This window comes from Phodopus roborovskii, unplaced genomic scaffold (genome assembly GCF_943737965.1).
Source record: "Phodopus roborovskii unplaced genomic scaffold, PHOROB, whole genome shotgun sequence".
Classification (NCBI taxonomy): domain Eukaryota; kingdom Metazoa; phylum Chordata; class Mammalia; order Rodentia; family Cricetidae; genus Phodopus; species Phodopus roborovskii.
In genome coordinates, this window is record NW_026125489.1 from 2,168,593 (window position 1) to 2,191,333 (window position 22,741).

Sequence of the window (22,741 nt, forward strand, 5' to 3'; positions counted from 1 at the left end):
TTGGTAAGCTTCCCCGCAGTAGGTTTTCCAAAGGTATGTACCTGCTCTTGCTGTTGTTTAAGAATTAATCCTCTCAGGGTTGCTAAACCAGCTCATTCTGTTTGCTTTCCAACTTTCAAACTGTCCCTATCACCGCCTCATTTCCCTTTTACTTTGTTCTCACAGGTTTCTCCCTTATGGTGTAGACAGAAGAAACCCTGTCCTGAAGCTCAGCCCTACCCCAGCTTTAACAAGAAGCCCTTTCATTTTATTTTTCTCCTTCCTTCTCTCCCCTGCTCTCATCCCTCCCACACGCCTGTTTTGGTTTTTGTTGTTGTTTCCTCAAGATTTTGCATGTGTAAGCTGGGCTGGCCTCCAGCTGTCCATCTTTTTGCCTCCGCCTGTAATTATAGGCATCTACCACCACTCTTAGCGCCATTATTATTTCTTCTTCTCCTTTTGAGACGGGGGTGTCATGTATTCCAGGCTTGGACCGAACTCTGTGAGCCCAAGGAAGGGTGACTGCTTGGAATTCAGACGTACACCAGCATGTCTGGATTCTGCAGGGCCGGGGTACATTCAACATGCTAAACAAAGTCATCTACCACGTGTCTGTGTGTATCTGAGACAGGGTCTCACATATCCCAGGCTGGCCTTGAACTCAGCATACGGAGGATGACCCTGAATTACTGATCCTCCTGCCTCCGCTTCACAAGTGCTGAGATTACAGGCGTGCACTACCCCACTCAGCCCCTTAAGATAATTTCACTGAAGGACAAATCCCGGTTTCGACACAGATTATTTGGTTGCCCTAAAGTGGCATGTGTGTACATATACTCGCTTCTGTACGGCATGCTTCTGTATAGTAATTGTTTTGCAAAGGGAATGAAGTTACTTCCAAAGGTCCCCCCCACCCCCCCAACCCAACATCCGCCTCAATACCCTGCCCGATGGGGGCGCCACACTTTGCAAGAAATAGATGACAAAGTGATCAGAAGCGGAATGCTGGGCGAGGGCGGAGACGGGCAAAGGAACACAGCCATAGACCACCACGCCCCTCGGGAATAAAGAGCGAGGGGCGGGGTTTAATCTGGTTGATGATTGGTTGTGATCGCTGGCCAATCATGAGCAGCGATTGATTTTTTTTCTTCTTCTTCTTTCCACTCACAGCGATGATCCGCCTCCCTGGAGGTTTTGACGCCACGTTTACAAATGAGGGTAGGTTACGTAAGAGAGATGGAGCGGGCAGCCAATGAGCGCGCGGGGCGCTAATGGGCGGGTGAAGCCGCTGCCAGGCTCGGGGCGGAAGGAGCGTCCCCGGCTGAGACGGAGCGGAAGATGGCGGCGGAGACGCTGCTGTCCGGTGTGCTGGGGCTGCTGTCGCTCGGGCTCCTGCTCCCCGCGCGGCTCACGGGGGCCGTCGGGAGCCTGAACCTGGAGGAGCTGAGCGAGATGCGTTATGGCATCCAGATCCTGCCGTTGCCTGTCATGGGAGGGCAGGTGAGGGCTGTGTGGCGGGAGGGTCCTGAGCCAGAGCGGGGGGCTCGCGCGCGGAGGAGGAGGGGCAGGTGCGAGCCGCGCACCGGGGACGGAGCGGGAGGGCAAGGGTAGCTGGGGCTCACCCGGCACCGGGGTGGCGGGGTGTGGCTTCCCGCTGTGCGCCCCGCCGGGGCCGGGGAGAGCTCCAGGCCCGCCCGCCGGCTGGGGAAGCGAGCGCGCCCTCCCTCCCTCCCTCCCTCCCTCCGCCCGCGTCCAGGCTGCAGGACCTGTGGCTGATGCTCTCGGCGCTTACTCCCCCCCCCCAGGGTCTGAGGGGGATCTCGTTGTCCTCGATCCCAGCCTCTACCTCCCTGCCCCCCTTCCCGACCCTTCTTTCCCAGAGCCAAGCTTCGGACGTGGTGGTTGTGTCCTCGAAGTATAAACAGCGTTATGAGTGCCGCCTGCCAGCCGGGGCCATTCACTTCCAACGGGAGAGGGAGGAGGAGGCACCCGCGTACCAGGGGCCTGGGATTCCGGAATTGTTGAGCCCCATGAGAGATGCTCCCTGCCTGTTGAAGGTGAAAGGTGTGGGGTGGGGGGGTGGAATGTAGTCATGACAACTGGAGTGCTAGGGAAGGAGTGGGTACTGGGGGGCTGTGGGGGTTCAGGGGCCACTGGTATGGTAGATACATTTATAGACGGTGGGGTGGGTGGGGGCCAAAGACTCTTGCATCCACTGATCATCTTTGCTGAACGTAGGGAAGGGTAACAGGCAGTCGGTCTTAGAACAGGCTAAGCTGAGATCAAAATGAGTACAGAGCTGCAGTGGCCGGACCGGAGGAGTAGGCGCCTACCCAGAAAGTCACCGTCCACCCATGCTGCCTGTATCTCCGGGTTCCCTTGTATTTGGAGAAGTTCAGTTAATGCTTGAACCTCTGGGAGTCTTCATCCGACACCCTCAAGGACAGCAGGGTTTCTTACCTTTATGGCGGGCAGGGAGTTTATGCTCCCAGGCTGGACTGCATAGCATGGCCCTGTCTTACCCCTCCCCTAACCAAAAACGAAAAGAAAGGAAGAAAGAGAGGAAGACACGTGTGGAAAGTAGGCATATTTTAGACGTGCATCTCCAACCATGAAAGAGACAGCTGTCCCTTCTCGCAGGGTCTGGACAAAGATTGCAAAAACAGAGAGTGATGAGAACTAAATGGAAGTTTATATTATTCTGGAGCCAGGAGACTGCTTTCTAATGGAGGGATTTTCATGCCCCCTGATGGTTTTTTCAATTGTCAGACCAAGGACTGGTGGACGTATGAATTCTGTTATGGACGCCATATCCAGCAGTACCATATGGAAGGTGACTCGTTCTCAGATTTTTTTTCCCAAGCCTTCACCGTCCTGTGTGGAAGGGGACTTCCCTGCCAGTCTCCTCCCCTCTAGGCCCTATAATGGGAATAATGTGCTTCCCCATGGCTTTTCTTACAGACTCAGAGATCAAAGGTGATGTCCTCTATCTGGGCTACTATCAGTCGGCCTTCAACTGGAATGATGAAACAGCCAAGGTGACTGGAGTGTGGGGTCAGAGTGGGGGCAGGCGGCAGGGGAGGGCCAGACTCATCGGGTGTGGTGCCTATCAAGGCCAAGTCCCCTGGCATCAGGATCCCTGTGGTCTCCAGGTCCCTGCGGGAGGTTAGCATCACTCTTCTACCTTGCTTTTTCTCACACCCTCTCCATCCCTCCCTCCTGGTGATTTCTCCAGGCCTCCAAGCAGCATCGACTGAAACGCTACCACAGCCAGACCTACGGCAACGGGTCCAAGTGTGATCTCAACGGGAGGCCCCGAGAAGCCGAAGTTCGGGTAAGTCTGGAAAGAAGGAAGGAGAGTGGCCCCTGAGTAGCAGCCTCCCCTGTCTGGGAGGAGGGCAGATGGAGTTGGCGTCTGCTAGATGCCGTTGTCTGGATTTAATTCTGCACTTCCCATGTGCTTACACTCGCCTGCGTTATTATTAATGTTAGTGTCTGTCTTTGATTCTTCGTGCTCTGGATGTAGTACTCATTAAGGCCCTGGCCTTAACTTATCTGGTGAAGGGGCAGCAAATAGGAAGGGAAGGCAGATGTCAACACAAGACATGAGTCTGAAAGAAGCCAGAAAGACGGGGGTTCTCAACCCGTGGGTTGCGACCCCTTTATGGGACAAACAGCCCTTCCACAGGCCCAGGCACGGTGGCACACTTCTGTAATCCCAGCACTCGGGCAACAGAGGCAGGCGGGTCTCTTGAGAGTTTGAGGTCACGCCTGGTCTACAGAGCGAGTTCCAGGACAGCTTCAGAAAACAAAAACCTCTTTGGTTGGGTATGGTAGCACAGTCTCAGGAGACCGAGGTGGATGGGTTGTGAGCTCAAGGCTATCGTGAACTTCGTGGTAGAATACGGTACTAACAAACTACCAAAAGAAAACCCTGTTCTGTCCTGCAGTTGGGACTCTAATTCTCACCTTCATCTCAGCCAATGGCCTCCTAACCACTGGTCCTTACCACTGGGCTTATAGCTGAGTGGAGAAGCATGCAGAAACAGCTCTCAGTCTATAGAGTCTACACCTGGAGAGAGCCACGTGAGACCTACCAGCAAAATGGATTTGCGAAATCAATTGTGCAATCACTTGTGCACTAGACTTAAACACCCAGTCCCGAGAGTGGGAGGAAGTACTCATGTTACCAGCTATTTGCTGCGTGAACACTCCTTCCGTGCCCAAATCAAGCTGTTAGTATGGCATGGCCGCCTTGCGAGGTTGCCAGAGGTTTGCCAGGTGGCCTGTGTGAGAACGTGAGCTGACTGCAGTGTGTTGCCATTTCTGCATGGTCCTGGAAACCATTCAGTGCTTCTGCCTCACAAAGGGAATCCAAGTGTTCAGCAGTGACCAGGCGGTGCCGGGAAGTGATAGGAAATAGTCAAAGTCTGGATTTACTTTGTCCTTTCATTTTATTTATTTATTTTTTCAATGACAATTTCTCTGTGTAGCCCTGTCTGTCCTAGGGAACTCACTCTATAGACCAGGCTGGCCTTGAACTCAGAGATCCGCCTGCTTCTGCCTCCTGGGTGCTGGGATTAAAGGAGTGTGCCACCACTGTCTGGCTTAATTTTAATTTTTTAATATCTTATATAAAGTAGTGGGTTTCATTATAACACTTAAAACTGTTTAAAGAGGAAGCTGCTTTAAAGCTTTTTTTGTTTGTTTTTCTGTGTGTTGCTGTTTTGCCTGCATGTATAACTGTGTGAGGTGTTGGATCCCCTGGAACTGGAGTTACAGACAGTTGCAAGCTGCCGTGTGGGTGCTGGGAGTCAAACCCAGGTGTGGGCCTGAATGAGTTAATGTGTACCCTGTGCGGATGCCCTCAGAGGCCAGAGGGAGTCAGATCTCCTGGGACTGGAGTTGCAGGCAGTTGTGAGCCCCCCATTACGGGTCTTGGAAACCGGACCTGGGTCTTCTGCCAGAGCAGTATGCTCTCTTAATCACCGAACCGTCTCTCCCAGCGCCTCATGATATTTTCAGATGTTTCTTTCATTGTACTTTGATTGTGTCAGCCCCTCACCACATTGTAGATGAATTCTGATGGTAAAACAATGAGATTTGTTGTGGGACTGGACATGAGTCAGACTTGAGGAAGACTGTGGCTGTCTTAGTTTCAGTGGCTGCAAATGACAGAAATGCCATTGGCTACAGCGTGAAAGAGCAGGTTGAAAAAGATGGGCTGTGCTTGTGTGTGGAGGTCAAAGGCCCATCAGACAACCCACTGGTGATCCTCGGTCAGCAATTAGCTCTGTGCCTCAAAACGAAATCTAGGCTAGAGATAAAAATACTCATCCTGTCTCTGTCACAGGGGCCTTGTCGCTCTGCCAGGGACAGTATGATGCTCTTTGAGTGGCTGACTCTGTCTCTTCATTCAGGTTAGACTCCATAATACCTTGTGCGGTTCTCAAACCAGGTCCCTTTCCATCCTGGTAAGCACTTACAGTGTTTGTCTCAGTCAGGGTTTCTATTGCTTGGACGGAACACCATCACCAAAAAGCAAACTTCTACATTGCTGTTCATCAAGAAACTCAATCAGGGCAGGATCCCGGAGGCAGGAAGTGATGGAGGCCATGGAGGGTGCTGATTACTGGCTTGCTTCCCCTGGCTTGCTCGGTCTGCTTTCTTACAGAACCCAGGACCAGCAGCCCAGGGCTGGCACCGCCCACCATGAGCTGGGCCCTCCACCACTGATCACTAATTGAGAAAATGCCCCACAGCTGGATCTCAAGGAGGCGTTTCCTCAGCTGAGGCTCCTTCCTCTGATGGCCCCCGCTTGTGTCCAGTTGACACACAAAGCCGGCCAGTACCATGTTTTATAATCTTCAAAGTCAGTGCCATAGACTGGCTATGGGATGGCTCAGCCCTACAACCCAGCACGTAGGAGTCTGAGACAGGGGAAGACTGCCAAGTCTGGGGCTGGCCTGGGCTCCATAGGGAGTTCTAGGCCACTCTGGGTTACAGAATGAGAGCCTGTCTCAAAACAAACAAGAACATGTATCATCGCCTGAGATGTTCTTATGTAATACCTGCCTCCATCTAACTGCACTAACTCCCAAGAAGGGAAGGCAATGCCTGTCCTGTTTCTTGTGACATCTTAGATCCTGGGGTGGGACACGGTACCAGTTGATGCCCAACTATTTACTCAATAAACAGACTGAATGAATAACAGCCCTTCAAATATTACCTTTCTTTCTGCAGAGGCAGGGCAATCTCTGTGAGTTCAAAGCCAGCCTGGTCTACCAAGTGAGTTCCAGGACAGCTGAAGGCTACACAGAGAAAGCTTTCTGTTTTGAAACAAAACAAAAAACAAAACAAAACAAAACAAAACAAAACAAAAAAAAACATTCTGTCTGGAGTGAGGTGCTATCTGGCTGTGGTTTCAGTTTGCGTTTCCACCATGGGTTCCCGGAATCAAATTCAAGTCATGAGGCTTTCACAGCAAGCTCGCTGAGCCATCCTACCAGCCCACAGGGACTTTTAAAATGTGCTTGTAGGCATATATCTGTGGCTCTTTGCACATGAACATATAAAAATCTGTCCTTTCTCTATTCATGTGCCGTTCCTCTGCTATGCGTCCACACCATCTTTTATCTAAGCGGTTCCCTATGGATGGATATGTAGGTTGTCTTAAAGCTTTTACCAACACAGAATTGGTGCAGTGAACAGTCCTCTTGTACCTATAGAGTATGTGCAGATTATATTCCTGGAAGTAGACTTGTGTGGTTTGGATATGTGTTGCCAAATTACCCTACTTAGGAACACTGCTCTCCTCAGTGTGTAAGAACGCCAGCCTGCTATATTTTTAAACTTTTGGAATCTGACTAATCATTGGCTATGCATCAGCTCAAGAATCCTTTCTCAGAATGGTTTTGTTTTACATTCCTCCTTATGCTTCCTCATCCTTTTTTTTTTTTTTAATTTATTTATTATGTATACAGTGTTCTGCCTGCATGTGTGCCCGAAGGCCAGAAGAGGGCGCCAGATCTCATTACAGGTGGTTGTGAGCCAACATGTGGTTGCTGGGAATTGAACCCTTGAGCCATCTCTCCAGCCCCACGCTTCCTCATCTTTAAGAGTCTCTTGTCATTGCAACACTTAGGAGGCAGAGGCAGGAGGATCACTGGTTTAAATGAGGACTTCCAAGACAGCCAGGGCTACATTATAAGACACCGTCTCTCAGAACAAGCAAACAGTACTCTCTTATCCCCTCTAACACTTTGTTTGGGACACACACACACACGCCCCAGACAGGGTTTTTTCTGTGTAACAGTCCTGGCTCTTGGCTTTGAACTCACGGAGATCTGTGGTGTGCCTCTGCCTCGGTAGTGCCGGGGTTGAACCTGTGTACCACCGCTGGTCTTTATACTTTCCTTTCACTATCGGTGTCTCTGCCTGTTTTCCCAGTGACTTGTCTGCTTGTGTGCCATCGGCCATCCTGCTGGCTTTGTAGCTTTTCTTGTAACTTCTTCCCCCTCCTGGTCCGGAGGACTGAATCCACAGCTTTGACTTCTGGTCCGCGCTGTAACTTCCGGTGCAGAATGTCCTCCTCACTAATTTCCAGACTCTTTTCCTCATTTCATATTTAAAGCTATTCATTTTGCTCAGAATGCTGTTTGGTTGCATCCCTCCAATTTTATTTACTTATTTATTTTTGGTTTTTGGATACAGGGTTTCTCTGTGGCTTTGGAGCTTGGCCTGGAACTCACAGAGATCTGTCTGCCTCTGCCTCCCAAGTACTGGGACTAAAGTCGTGCACCACCACCGCCTGGCCCCTTCAATACATTTTCAATACATTCTCTACCTCGATTCAGAACTACGTCGTTAGTGTCTGTCTAAACCCGTGTGTTTTCCTTTAGATGTCTTTGGGTTGGTTTCAGAGGTGGTTGTTGCTTTTGTTTCTATGAGACAGGGTCTCACTGTGTAGCCTTAGCCTCCCAGTGCTGGGATCAAAGGTGTGCTGGGACAGCTGTTGCTGTCTAAGTTGTTTGCTATGTGAATGGCTTTTTTTCCTTGAGACTCCTTTTGGTATTTAGGGTTGGTCATGGTCTTTTGTTCCTCCTGTTTACAATATAGGCTGTTTGATCCCCACAGTAAGCCGAAGTGACAAGGAACTGGCCACTTCCTGTCAGACCCTAGGAACTGCCTTGGGTTTAGCCTTGGTGCACGTTGAAGCCAGGTTTCTTACTCTTTGACCTCTTTTTTTTTTCCCCCTTATCTTCCTTCACCAGTCCAGGAAGCCGTCTCGCTCTTACACATTGCACATGCTTGCCTGCACACTCCAGGCTTGCCAGGGTAACCTTTGTGGGGTGTTCCTTGCTGAACAGTGCTACATCACCCTTCTTGTAGGTTCACATAGATGTGCTCAGAAAGCAACTCTGCGTGTTCTAAAAAGCCCGGAGAGCTTGTCACAGCTGCCTCTCCTCTCTTCTCCTCCGTCTTTGCCATTTTTGGTGACTTACCAGGCTGGCCCAGCAGGGATCCTCGCTCACTATGTGACCCAAGTCCAGTCTTGCACACTGAGGTCTCACTGAAGAACCTAAGGCCACACACGACAGTACAAGCTTGGGTTTTAGGTTAAGTGGACAGACACACATTGACTTCAGGGTGACACGTATTCACTGCAGTGTGAGATACAAGCCACACAGTGGATGCCCTGGGACTCGGACTGATTGTAGCCAGGTGGACTTAGGGTTTTTTAAATTTGTTTTTAGCATAGGGTCTCGTGTAGCTCAGGTTGGTCTTGAACTTGTTATGAAGCTAGAGATGCCCTTGAATTCCTAATCTTCCACCTACCTCTCAAGTGCTGGGATTATAAGTGTGTACCAACACACAGGCATTTTTTGTTTGTTCTGTTTTGTCTTTGAAGGACATATGTGTTTGAAAGGGTGGTTTCTCCAGTCACTCAACTTGGGTATTCTCACCAGTGGTGACTATGCCTCGTAGCTTCACTATTTGGAAGGCTGAGGCAGGAGCATCACTGGAGCTTAGGAGTTCAAAGCCAGGCAGGGCAACATAATGAGATGTCAGCGTGCAGTGTTGGAGATCAAACCCATGCTGGGCAAGTCACTGGCCCACACCCCTGGTCTAAGTCCCCATCTCAAAATAAAGAAGCAAAGCTCTACTCATATCATTCACATTTTCTAATTTTGTGTTAAATCAGCCAAACGTTATTACTCCAGGGGTAAAATTCCTACACTGTATCAGATTTGGTAATTGTAATTACCCCTTCTGAATGTTTTAAGGCTATCTTAATTTGAACTTTCATGATTTGTAGGTTTTCAATATTGAACTAACTTGTCATTCTTGAGATGCAGTCAGTTTGGTCATGTATGTTCCCATGTTCCAGAATCTCAGTGTACAGCTGAGACCAGCCTTGAACCAGCTCTTTCAGCCTCAGCCTCCCAAACTCAGTGATGACAGATGGGCCTCTCAGTTTGTTAATATAATGTGGGCGTGCACTTGCCATGCTGTGTGTGGAGGTCAGAGGGTAAATCAAGTCTTGGTCCTTACCATTTACCTTGTTTGAAATAGGGTATGGTATCAGGCTTTCTTTCGAGTCACCAACCAGCTCCCAAATCATGACATGAAGACTTCTTATTAGTTTTGAATGCTAATAAGCCTTTTCTTATTTCTTGCTAGCTGGTATAACTTAAATTATCCTGTTTCCCTTCATCTAAGTTTTGCCTTGGGGCTTTTTAGCCTTTCTTTCTGTATGTCTTCCTGCTTCTCCTGTCTGGCTGGCTTCTGGCCAGTGAAGTGTGGCTCTTTCTCCTGTGATCCCCTCCAGGGCCTGGAGTCTAGCTCCTATTTGTTTACTCTGCCTGCCAGCCCTGCCTATCCCTCTCCTGCCTAGCTATTGGCTGCTCAGCTTTTTATTAGGCCAATCAGGTGCCTTAGGCAGACAAGGTGCAACAAATGTAACACATCTTAATATCCTTAACAAAGGCAGCAGAAACAAGTGTAATGTATCTTTACTTAATTAAACAAGTACAGCAGAAACAAATGTAACACATCTTTACATTGTTAACAAAGGCAGCAGAAACAAGTGTAACACATCTTTACTTAATTAAACAAGTGCAATAGAAACAAATGTAACACATCTTTACATTGTTAACAAAGGCAGCCTAAACAAATGTAACACATCTTTGCTTAGTTAACATAACACTCCACAATAGGTTATCTTTGATGCTTTTGCTTGTGGGGCTAGCAGGCTCCCAAGCTTCCACAGAGCCTCCTCGTCTTCCATCTTGTTGTAGGAGCTTTTCATGGGTTTTGGGGGTTCCAATTGGGGTGCTCACTCACCCGTGTATGACAAATGCTTTATTTACCCACTGATCCATCTCATTGGGACTTTTGTATGTTTACTCTCATAAGCAATTCAATAGTCCTTTCTAGTTACTTGCTTGTAACTTCCCAGGTGTGTCTCTCTTCCATTCTGTTGATAGAAGCATGCTAACCTCACAAATTAAAAAAAAGAAAAAGAAAAGAAAGGTCAGGGCTGTGAGATGGTTCCTTAGTTAAAATTTCTTGTTGCCAAACCTGACAACTTAAGTTCAGTCCCCCAGACCCACATGATAGAGAAAATCGACCCCCAGTCTGACCTCTGACCTTCACCCACCCACCCACATGCGTACAGCATCACACACACACAGAGTAAATAAATGAAAATATTTTTTACAAACTCAAAAGTAGTCTCACTTTTTCTATACTCTCAAGACAATGTATGATTAGAATTTTTTGTTCCTTGAATGTCTTTTAGAATTACTCTGTTAAGTCTTGACCTACAATTTTGTTGCTTTGTTTTGAATGGGTTTCACTATCTAGTGCTGGCAGCCCTGGAGTTTGCAGTGTGGATCAGGCCAGCCTCTCACTTAGAGATCTGCCTCCCGAGGAGACTCACGGTGTTTGTCATGTGCTTCTTCTCAGGTTTTCTTTGTAGGAAGACTTTTAACTACTGGGCTGTGTTCCTGCTCCCACCCTAAGCTGAGAATTGAACCCAGGGTCCAGTGTGTTCACTCTTGCAGGCCAAGCAAATGCCTCCATCTGAGCAATGCCTCCAGCCCTTGATTTCATTTTCCTTTATCTTTCATATAGGGTCTAGATATGTAGCCCAGGCTGGCCTCAAGCTCACTATATAGTCCTCCTGCTTCATCCTCATATGTCACCACACTTAGCTCCAGATTCATTTTCTTTACTAATTCTAGAAATATTTAAATTTTCTACTTCAACTTGGGCTAGTTTTACTTCTATGTTTTTTTGATATTTTTCCATTTCATGGGATTTTTCAGCTTTATTAATGTACAGTTGTTCAATATATACACATATATGTATTATGTATGTATGAATGTATGTATTATGTATACAGTGTTGTATCCCTGCTGGCTAGAAGAGGGTACTAGATCTCATTACAGATGGTTGTGAGACACCAAGTGTTTGCTGGGAATTGAACCCAGGTCCTCTGGAAGAGCAGCCAGTGTTCTTACCTGCTGAGCCATCTCTCCAGTCTCATATACTTCTTTTAGCTTTTGTTTTAGCTTGGCTTTTGAGACAAGAGTTTATGTTGCTCTAGCCCTCCTCAAACTCACTGTGTAGGAGAAGATGGCCTTGAACCCCTTACCCTCTGGCCTCTGCCTCCCAGATAGGTCAGGTGCCACCTGGTGGCTTCTGTATTGGGCCCCATCGCTCCTGGGACATAATTCTCACACCTGGGCAGTACTGCTCGCCTGCTCATCCCCACCCTCACCTGCTCAGACCCCCTCTGCTCTTGCCCAGGGGAAATCCCTTTCCATCTCACCACAATATGATGCTGTGTTGTGACAAGATTGTTTTATGTTGTATGCTTCTTATGAAGCATACTATTTTAGTATGATCTGACTTATTTTAATTCTTTTATTCTTTACTTATTTTTAAAACAGGTTCTCGTTGTGTAGCCCTGGCTGTTCTGGTCTCGAACTCACAGAGGTCCTCCTCCTTCTGCCTCCCGAGTGCCAGGATTGAAGGTGCGCGCCACCACCGCCTGCCTACACCACCATTTTCTAATGTCTTCCTGAAGAGACTCCCCTCCCCTTCCTCCCCTGCTGCGCCCTCCACTCCCAGTCTTCCTTCCTTTCTCACACTAGGAACCAAACCAGGGCTTGTGTGAGGCACACAAAATCCTACCACCAAGTTATGCCCAGCTCTGCCAGAAGTCTCTCCTTTCTCTGGTATCTAGGTTCACTATATCTGTTTGGGACATGAAGAGCTTTTTAAGACACTGTCTCCTGTGGCCCAAACTGTCCTTCATCTCCCGATTCTCTTGCCTTCACTTTGTAAGTGCCGGGATGACAAGCCAGGCTTATCTTTTATTGATTTTTTGTTTCATTATGTTTCAATCAGAAAAGTGCAACTTTGAGCCCTGTTAGGTTTGTTGAGTCTGGTTCTATGGTCCAGTGTACATCAGTGTCTGGACACGCATTCAGAGAACATGTGATCGTGTTACCTACTATATCTGGTCATGGTTTTCAATTGTGTTGTTTAAATCTTTTATATCTGTACTGGTTTGCCTCCTGTTGTATCAATTTGTTTATTTTCTGAAAGATGTATTTATTTGCTGTGTTCTGCCTGCATGTATGCCTTCACTCCAGAAGAGGGCTCACTATAGATGGCTGTGTGCCACCATGTGTTGCTGGGAACTGAACTCAGAACCTCTAGGAAGAACAGCCAGTGCTCTTAACCTCTGAGCCATCTCTCCAGCCCCTTGATTATTGTTGTTAGTTAACTTATCTATGGGCTCTTTATTCATCTAGTTTACTAATATTTATGAAGCCCTCTGTGCTGTGTACTTTTCTACTTGCTAGTGATATTTAAGTAAACAGATAAAATTTTGTTCAGTCAATGGCAAGAACGTTGAAATTAATTTCATCTTCAAAGACTTTTGTGTCACAGTGACACTCTGTTGCATTTATCTGTATGATACTGATATTGTACAGTAGCTTTCTTGAATCGTTATTACTTTATTATTTTTCATCTCTTACACACCCCCCCAGCCTCCTACCTGTTTTTATGTTTTAAATGTGTCCTTGGGGCAGTATCTTGTCCATCTTTTTTTTTTTTTTTCCTTAATTATCCTTACAGTGTTGTTAAGTGTAGTGTGGAGACTCCCTTTCTCTCAGTGCTCTGGATGAATGTTGACCTTGTGCAGGCCGGCCAGTAACCTCCCAGGGACTGCATTCATCTCTGTTTAGCCATCTGAGGTTTAACCATTTTCCAGTTCCACCAGTGGACTGTGAGGTTTTTCAATGTCTATAATACCCTGGCGGGGGCTTGGTGTAACCTTCCTCACCATAGCCCTTGTGGTGAGTGTGGAGTGTTTGATTGACACTTCCTTGATAGTGTGTTTTCATCTGTTTATTGATAATTTCTCTTCCCTGAAGCAATGTCTGTTTGCCTCTCTTAACATTTTTAAATTGGGTTATTTATCTTTTTTTATTATTAGAGTGTAAATGCTCTTTTTCTTTCCTTCTTTTTCCTTTATGGGTAAGATCTTACCCTATAGCCCAGGCTAGCTTTGAACCCCAGATTCTCCTGCCTTCCTGGTGCTATGATTACAGCAAGAGCTCACATGACTCCTGTCTCTGAGCTCAGTTGGTTGATTATTTTCCCAAACTGTAGCCAGGCTGGCCTTGAACTTGCTATGTAGCCCAGGCTAGCTGTGAGTTCGTAGCAATTGCCCTGCATTAACCTCCTTCGTGATGGGATTATAGGTTTGCTCCACTGTGTTTAAACATTTTTTTTTTTTTTTAATGAGGAATACTTCGAGTCATCCTTGCTCAGGGACCGTGCTAATCTCTGTATCCTTGCAATCTTAGTATTGAGCGCTTTTTTTTTAAATTCACTATTATTTTGAGTGAGAGGGCATGCCACAGCACATATGTGGGTGTCAGGATAATTTGTAAGAGTTGGTTTTCTCCTTCCATTGTGTGGGACACTGGGGATCAAACTCAAATTATAGGGTTGATCTCAAGCACCCTGGCCCACCACACCACCTCAGCAGCCCCAACACACCATGTTTGTGCAAAGCAAAGAAGTGACACAAAGATTGATTGACTACCTGCAGTTAAGTTGCCTAATTTCCCTCCCGTTTTTGCCTCTTACCTGCTGGCCACCTGAGCAAGTGGCATGATTGTATTATTTGATAAGCTTTTACATCTTGGGCCACAAAGCTGGGGTGCTAATGCCTTTGCTTTTGGGGGGGGAGTGTTTTTGCTTTTTGAGACAGGGTTTCTCTATGTAGCCCTGGATGTCCTGAACTCACTCTGTAGACCAGGCTGGCCTTGAACTCAGAGATCCGCCTGCCTCTGCTTCCTGAGTCATTGCCTGGCATGCGAACGAACACCTTTCTTGCTTGGTCTTTGTGACAGCCACATAATTGAATCTGTGTAACAGGACACATGCCCAGTGCCCACTGTCTGGCATAAGAACTGCTTAATACGATGTAGCTGCTCTGTGAGCCAAAGGTAGCTTGGCAGTTTTTACGACTGGCTCTCCCTTCCTGCCACAGTTCCTTTGTGACGAGGGTGCAGGTATCTCTGGGGACTACATTGATCGAGTAGATGAGCCCTTGTCCTGCTCCTACGTCCTGACCATTCGGACTTCTCGGCTCTGCCCTCACCCTCTCCTTCGGCCCCCCGCGAGCGCTGCCCCACAGGCCATTCTTTGTCACCCAGCCCTGCAGCCTGAGGAATATATGGCCTACCTCCAGAGGCAAGCCGGTGAGTGAGGCAGTGAGGATGGAGAGAGCCGGGGGTGGGACAGGCAGATGCAGTGCTGGAATGGATCCTATCCTGTCTGCACACTGTTTTTCTGGTAGAGTCAAAGCAGCATGAGGAGAAGATCACAGAGGAGACACAAGACCCAGGCCACCAAGTGTGGGGGGAGAGCAAGTCTACTGGAGCAAGTCTACCCGCAGAGGAAGAAGGTAGGGCGTGCTTTCGGCCCTTCCGTGGAACTGGCCAGCACCACCTTGCTTCCCGCGATCTCACTGTCCCTGGCTGACCGTCGTGGGTGAGCTCTGACCCACTGGCAACCCAAGAGGGAAGGTACCCCCTCCTGCTTTGCTCGCTTCTCCCCGCTCTTCACGTCCCCTCCGTTCTCTGTACCCCAGATGTCAGCCCAGCCAAGGGACACAAGGATTCGGAGTTTTGGAACACGCTGCCTGAGCCAGAGAAGCAGGCTGCAGGAGGGGAGGAGGCACAGGCAGGGGTGAGGACCGCCTCTCTGATGAGCCTGGGCTCAGGCTTTGCGATGGGCAGGGTCCCTCAAGCCAAGTCCACCAGGTGGCCTCTGCATCTAGGGTGAAAGGGTATTGCTTGAGGAGCATGGGGGTGGGGTATAGAGCCTCCATGCCTGAGTCTGCCCTTTCCCCTCATCAGGAGCAGGACCCGAACCCTGAAGCTGCAGCAGATCCAGCTCCCGACCCTCCAGATGGTCAGTGAACTCTGTCTCCTCTAGTCCTTAGGTGGGGTGCAGAGTAGAGCTAAACACTCAGAGCTCCACACTCCTTCCTCCCCCCCCTCCCCCCGTTTCTCGCGGTGCCAAGAACTGAGCCCAGGCTCTTGCACACTGATGCTCTGCCACTTAGCCATCCCCTACCCCACCCCCACTCCACTTTGACTCATTAGTTACTTCCTGAGCAGCAGGACCACTTTAGGAGGTCAGAGGATGCTGGGACTCCACCCATCACCGCTAACTGCACTCCCGGGCAATGTCATGTAATGTTACGGTTTCCACCTATCACATGTGGGCCAAGAGAGTTGGAAGGGTAAATGGAAGTACCCAGAACCGAGCAGATGCCCAGTACCTGTAGAGAGCAGGGTCCAACCAGGTGGTGCTGGCCTTTAGTCCCAGCACTCCAGAGGCAGAGGCTGGTAGATTGCTGTGAGTTCAAGGCAAGCCTGGTCTTCAGAGTTCCAGGACAGGCTCCAAAGCTGTAGAGAAATCCTATCTTGAACACCTCCCCCCCCCAAATAAAGCAGTACCCAGTGAAAAGGAGCCCTTAACCCTGAATCTCCTCTACGGTCCTAAACACTGGAGTTTTACAAAAACAAAAGAAAAAGATTCAGCTGTTCCTGTTGAAGGAGGAGACTTGGTGATTTGGCATCCATGTTTCTTTGCCTTCTCTCAGCTGCCATCCAGCCACTCCCTGAGGTAGGGACTGTGGTCCTTGCCCATGGCGCCTCTCCTCAGGCGTGGAGAAGACTTAAACTGCGAAAGGCCCATACCTGCTCTCTTTCCCTTCTCAGAGCTTCAGAACAATGTGCAGGTCAAAGTCATCCGGAGCCCTGCAGACTTGATTCGATTGATAGAGGAACTGAAAGAGCTGAAAGAGGTTTGAGCCTGCTCAGGGGCGGGGTGGGCTGCCTCCCGGCTGTGGCCATTTCAACAAACTGGGCCCAGTAGAGCTGGCTCGTGTCCTGCACTTCCTGCGGCCCCCACTACCATGTCCTGCCGCTGTTGAGTTATGCTACACCCACCTATTTGGACTGAAGCCTCCAAACTATCCATCTCCTTCCACCCCGACCCAGGGGAAGCCAAGCACAGGGCAGGAGCAGCCTGGAGATGATACCATGGAGGCCCCTCGGAGGGAAAGGGAGCTGAAGGAAAAGGGTGATGAGCCCCAGGCTGTTGTGGAGGAAGAGGACGAGGAGGAGGAGGATGAGGATGAGCAGCAGTTATTGGGAGAGTTTGAGAAGGAGCTGGAAGGGATGCTGCTTCCCTCGGACCGAGAGCGGCTCCGCTCGGAGGTTAAGGCAGGCATGGAGCGGGAGCTGGAGAACATCATCCAGGAGGTGAGCCATGCCCACTGCTGTGACCCTGCACATGCCACATGCCTGTGTCTGAGGCGCAGGACAGGGCCTCCCAGGGGGGGAGCTGTTGCTTTGATTGTAAGACGGGACGAAGGAAAGGAAGGCAGTTTCTCTCCTACAGGGCATGTCCCCCAGACTGTTAACCCCCACCTTCTGTGGGCCTTCCAGACAGAGAAGGAACTGGACCCAGATGGCCTGAGGAAGGAGTCGGAACGGGAGCAGGCAATACTGGCCCTGACAGCCACTCTTGACAAACTCATCAAGAAGCTGCAGGAAAACCAGAGCCCAGACCCACTACACAAGACACACAAGACGGGGAGCACTGTCCCTCAGAAGCCCCCATCGCCGCCTCCCACAGCCACAGGTGAGCGCTCCCACCACGGGCTCAGTGCTAGCAGCTCCCTCCCTTGTCCTCTCTGCACTTGTGTGGAAGTCTGCCTTGGCCTCACATAGGACCGGGAGCCTAGAAACTGAAAACCACCCACCTGTGAAGGAGCTCTCTGCCCGCCTCCCTGTGGGTGGGGGCTGGGGAAAAGGAGACAGACAGTTTTGGGGTTTCCATAGCAAAGCATGGTGGGAGATGGACAAGCAGTGGCAGGTGTAGCAGGGCCAGGAAAGGCCCCAGCTGTCCAGTGTGAATGGGCAAAGCCCACTGGCATGAGCCACCAGCCCAAACACTTCAGTTATCCCTTCTTGCATCTCTTCACGTTCGTTCATTTCCTGGAGTTGTACTGGGGTGGAGAGAGGTGTTCCAAATAGAACATTCCCGTTTCAACCCTTCCATCCCACCTTTTTGGTAAACACTGATTGTTAGATCTCAGCATGGAGAAAACCAAGCTCCTCCTAAAGCAAAACGCCCTTGTTGGTGCAGGTGGCTCGATCTAACTATCAGAAAGTGATGTTTTCCTATAGAAGATGGGAGAGCTACGGGGTGGGGGTGGGGGTGTGCTGCTGTTGGGGAAGGGCACGTTTTTGAACCCTGGATCACATTTCATGGGACGGAGAGTATCCAAACCAGCTCATGGCTTAGAGAAGCAACCTCTACAGCCCTTCACCCTGGAGTCACACGCTCTGCTTTGTGTCTCCCTGTGTCTTCCCCTCTAAGAGGAGGAGCCTGAACACAGAGTCCGGGTCCGAGTCACCAAGCTCCGTCACGGAGGCCCCAATCAGGCTCTGACTGTCCTGGAGATGAACCGGGAAAACCCGCAGCTGAAGCAGATCGAGGGGCTGGCGAAAGAGCTGCTGGAGAGGGAGGGGCTCGCGGCCCAAGGTGGGCCCTGAAGGGCTTGCCACACGAGTGGCAGGGCTGGGTCAAGGTGGACTGGTGACCTCCGGCTTGGGACCTGGAGGGCAGGGGACCCTGTGCAACCCCCAGCCCTTCCCCTCCTCACCACCCACGTTGCTCCTCCCAGGGAAGATTGAGATCAAAATTGTGCGGCCTGGGGCTGAAGGTAACGAGGAGGACACGCGCTGGCTGACTGACGAAGACACGAAGAACCTGAAGGAGATCTTCTTCAATATCTTGGTGAGCGAGGCATCCCACCCAAGTCCTGGGCCCCCAGCTCACCCCTCTGTGCTCCTGAAATCAAGGTTACACCGTGACCAGCCACCCTGCGGTCTGAGGTGAAGCTAAGCCTCAGCTGTCACTACCATAGGAGATCATATCCCCAGCCCCTGCCTCGCACCCGCACCGCAGCCTCAGGACCCCCAGACCCTACAGCACAGGACTTCCCTTGGCTACAGGCAGCACTTCCGGCTCAATGCCCCTCCCCACTTCCTCCCAGGTGCAGGGAGCGGAAGAGGCCAATAAAGAGCGCCAGAGACAGAAAGACCTGGAGAGCAATTACCGCCGAGTGTGGGGCTCTCCAGGCGGTGAGGACGCTGGGGACAGGGATGAGTTTGATTTCTGAAACCAGCGCTGTCGGGCCTTCCAAGGATTCCAGAATCTTCCTGACTGGCTCCGCCTCCTCCTCCTCTCCTATCTTGCCCGCCCTCCCTGGCAAATGGGCAGGTTGGAGCCAAGCTCTGGACTTCAAGGGACCAGCTCAGAGGTTTGGGGGTGGGGCAACGAGGGAGAGCTGTTTCGGTTCCAGAGCCACCCTTAGACCTCAGCCAGGCCTGTGAACTCCACCCCCAACACCCTCCAACATGCCTTTCTTCCTCTCTTTGGCTTTTCCTGCCCCCTGACTTCTTAGCATTACCCCAGAGGCGTCATAAGATCTTGTGAGTGGGGCATGGGGGGGAAAAGCAGGCGAACTGGACAGTTTATCAGACTCCAAGAAAGCAGGTCCCAGCAACCCACCCCTTCCCAGCCCTCCCCACCCCAGCCCGATGCGCTGTTGCTGTTGCTGTTGGGAGCTGCTTGCCCTCCCTTGGATTCCCTCCTCCCTGTTCCCACTGTCCCGTTATCTGTGCTTCTGAGTCAGAACCCTTACCTCTATCACTGAGGGAATAGGAGACCTTACATGTCACCTCACACACAATCCCAGCGAAAGGGTTGCTATGAAGCCACCCATGTACTTCAGGTTTCTGAATAAAGAACTGGACCACCAATGCATCGGCCTTGTGGGGAGAGGTTTGGTTGGTCTTTGCAGGATGGGGGACATGTCCTCTGCTCCTGTGTGCTATACCCACCCCCAGAGAGCATCCGATGAACAAAGCCCACCAGTCTGGAGAGTTGTGGCTCTCTTCTTGGTGAACTGACCAGGCCCTGGCCTCCAGAGTCTTGCTGTTCACACAGAACAGCAGTTATCTTATAGACCAGCTCTGAGTGGATGAGAAACTTGAGGCAAGTCTTAGAGGGTCCTAAAAGCTGTGGCAAAGCTACAGGGGGCTTTTGATTCTTTCTCTCCTCATCTGTTCTTATCCCTCGCTTCTGGGAAGGAAATTATGACATTGGGGGACCCCAGGGTCTTGCTTGCGCTAGGTAAGCACTGTACTGCTGGGCTGCATCCAGCCAGTTGGTTCACTTAAGCAGTAGCCAGCTTCCCCAATCCTCCCCTCTTTACATCCTGAAAGCCCAAATGTGTACTACAGAGGCCTCCCAGGCCCACACAGGGCGTCTTCTGTCCTGTAGCATGCCCCACTCCCCTTGACGGTCTGCCCCGCACCCCATTATTTACCATGGGAAACCCTACCTACAGCCATGACAGGGAAGCTGCTGCCTACGTGCCAGGCACTACAGAGGCAGGTGGCCTGGTATCTGTCTCCATCTCTTCCCGATTGCCAAGGACAGCAATGGGCTTACCCCGTTTTCTCTCCCAGGGTAGAGGAGCCTCGGTACAACAAAGGTAAAATTTCTCCTTTGGGTCCCCAGACGGGAGGTATGTAACTCCTGCTGGCAACAAAGGGGGCTCTCAATAGGAAAGGGACTTAAGACAAGCTCTGATTATTGAAGGAACTCATGGGGCTAGCCCTCTTCTTTGCTGAAGAGGATGAGTGCTGACTGTGTGTGTTATGCTTAAATTGTTTTGAAATGCAGACAAGTCCAGCTTCCCACATCCCTATGAATCTCTCGAGGAGACAGATGGTGCAGCTGTGTGAGAACTTAGGCGCTCGCTGTCTTGTTAGCAGAGCCTTAAGTGATTTCTCTTCTGATGCTGGCCAGGCACTGGCCTCCAGGGGGCAGTAATGAGGATAGGGGGGTTACAGTCTTTGCATAAGACACTTACAAACCAGTGTCTGAGCTCTGAAGGGATGAGGACGTGGAGGAAGTTTTAGAGGACCCTAAAAGCTTCTGCCCAGTCCCATGAGACACCCTTGGACTGGAAAGGAAGGGTATCTGATGCTTCAGCTTGTTCAGAAAACATGGAACCCTCGGTGCATTCCAGCAGGCTCCCTCTTCCTTTCGTTTGACTTTCGGCAGAGTTCCCATGAAGGTCATTCAGTCTCAGCTGTGCTAAGGCAAACAAAAGGAGTAGAACAGCATGTGTGCGGCCGAGGGCATCCAGAAAGGACAAGCAGCAGCTGCTAGCCTATACCCGACCAGGGGTTTCCTTCCTATTCCGCCACAGCCTGGAAGGCTTGAAATTCTGTCACTCTCTCCCCCATCCCACAGGACTAATGCAACCCATTAAATCCATTCCCTGGCTGTAGAGTTTGCCGACATCCTGACCATTTTTTGGGTGGCCTTCAGACCCCCTGACAAATGACTAAATTGTGTCCAGGGTCCTTGTTCCTCCCCACACCTAACACCCTGAGCTTCTGAGGAAGGCTGTGATGTCAGGTTTTGCCATGAGGAATGACAGCGATGATGATAAGAGACCAAGGGTGTCAGTTGACAGGCTTTGGCACCTGCCACCGCCTGTCTTTGCCCAGACCACACAACTCCACCTGCACCTGTTCCTGTTCTCAAGTCCATGCCTCCCTGGGCCACCAGATGTTGTGAGGTGATCACCCAGCCTGGGGCTCAGACCTTATCAATTCCCTGACACATCTACAGATGAAAACTTTATAAGACACCAGAGGTTAGCATCACCTCTACCCAAAGACACTAAAACCACCAGCTGATTCCTTAAGATAGAGAACACATGGAGGCCCAACCTACATTAGTTACTAGCCTAGCCTTTGTCAGGCCTGATGCTTATAACTTACACACACGCGCGCGCACGCACACACACACACAATCCAGCAGGGTTGACTACTTAAGCTGTGGTACTGTGGCTAGCACACAATGACCTGTGATGACCCTGAAATAAAAGTGGGCAAATTCCTACATCAGCTGGCATGTGTCTTGTGGACATCAGGGAACTGCAAATGGTTGGGAAACCTCTTACCCCTGCAGTCCCATTAGCTCTGATGTGTAGAGATCAAGAAAATCAGGCTAACCTGGGCAGCACCTTCCCTAGGATCACAGCACTTACAGGTTCCCTCTCCACATCTCTGAGGCCACTGCCCAACGTCTCCTAGCTAGGCAACAGTGGGCCAGGTTTCAAAACTAAACCCCATTCTTGAACCAAAATAGCCCCGTCTTTTCAGCCCTCAACTCCCCAGGCCTGTCTGTCTCTCCACACACCACACTCCAACTCTTTACCCAGTTTCCATCAATTGTGCATCTAATGTCTGTTCTCGGACTCCACCATTGCGCCTACCTCACAAACCCAGGGTTGTTGTACAAACCTGAACCCTAACTCTGTGCCTGTGGGTACTGTCCTAACCCCAGCTCAGAAGGGACCTCTGCCTGGTCCTTCCCTGTCTCCAGTTCCCCAACCAACGTCCACCTGTCCACCAGGGCCATACCTTCACCTGCCTCCTCAATAACAGACCAACAGCTCACCCCCTAGACAAAATCACTTCCTCTTTAATTGCTGTTAAGGTTCACATCACCTGCTTTGGAGGTGAGGGGGCAACCCCTGCCCCCTCCTCACTCCACTCCCCGATTACCTGGTCTTTTGCAAAATATTTTAGCCAGGAAAAAAGAAAAGAAAAAAAGGACCAGAAACCACTGACACAGATGGCCCAGAGCCTGGGTTGACTAAAGGAGGCAGGGCTGGGCTAGGCGAGTCCATCCCACCTCCCCCTTCTGGGGATGGGGCCAGGACCTTAACACACCCTCCCAGCCACTGCACACCCTCTCAGCCCTGGCTGGGAGGGAGCAAAAGATAAGAGAAACAGATCTGCAACTGTTCCAGTGAGAGAGGGGCTGGACAGAAAGGGTTATGGGGAGGGGCCCCGTTGTAGGGGTGCCCCCTATCCCAGATCACCACGGGCGCGGCACAGTCACAGGTACGCAGTCACGGTCACAGACACAACCCGAGAGCACCCCCACCCCAACCCCACCCCTGCCCACCCTTGGCTTCCCCTACCCTGAAATGCCCTCCCCTCGCCCCTACCCACCCCATCCCCATGTTGGGGAACAAAGCAATAAATTACAA

At 50.4% G+C, this 22,741-nt stretch overlaps 1 protein-coding gene across 1 annotated transcript; it reads left to right on the forward strand.

The window, feature by feature from the left end:
* The first annotated feature begins 1,285 nt into the window (after window positions 1-1,285).
* On the forward strand, window positions 1,286-19,421 carry Os9 (OS9 endoplasmic reticulum lectin). The gene is made up of 15 exons (XM_051176141.1): window positions 1,286-1,479; window positions 1,860-2,036; window positions 2,749-2,812; window positions 2,941-3,017; window positions 3,215-3,313; window positions 14,564-14,774; window positions 14,873-14,980; window positions 15,167-15,264; window positions 15,435-15,489; window positions 16,305-16,390; window positions 16,587-16,850; window positions 17,037-17,232; window positions 17,974-18,138; window positions 18,281-18,393; window positions 18,653-19,421. Exons 1-15 carry the CDS (start codon window positions 1,318-1,320, stop codon window positions 18,776-18,778), a joined length of 2,001 nt encoding a protein of 666 aa, XP_051032098.1. The 5' UTR covers window positions 1,286-1,317; the 3' UTR covers window positions 18,779-19,421.
* The last annotated feature ends 3,320 nt before the right edge of the window (window positions 19,422-22,741 follow it).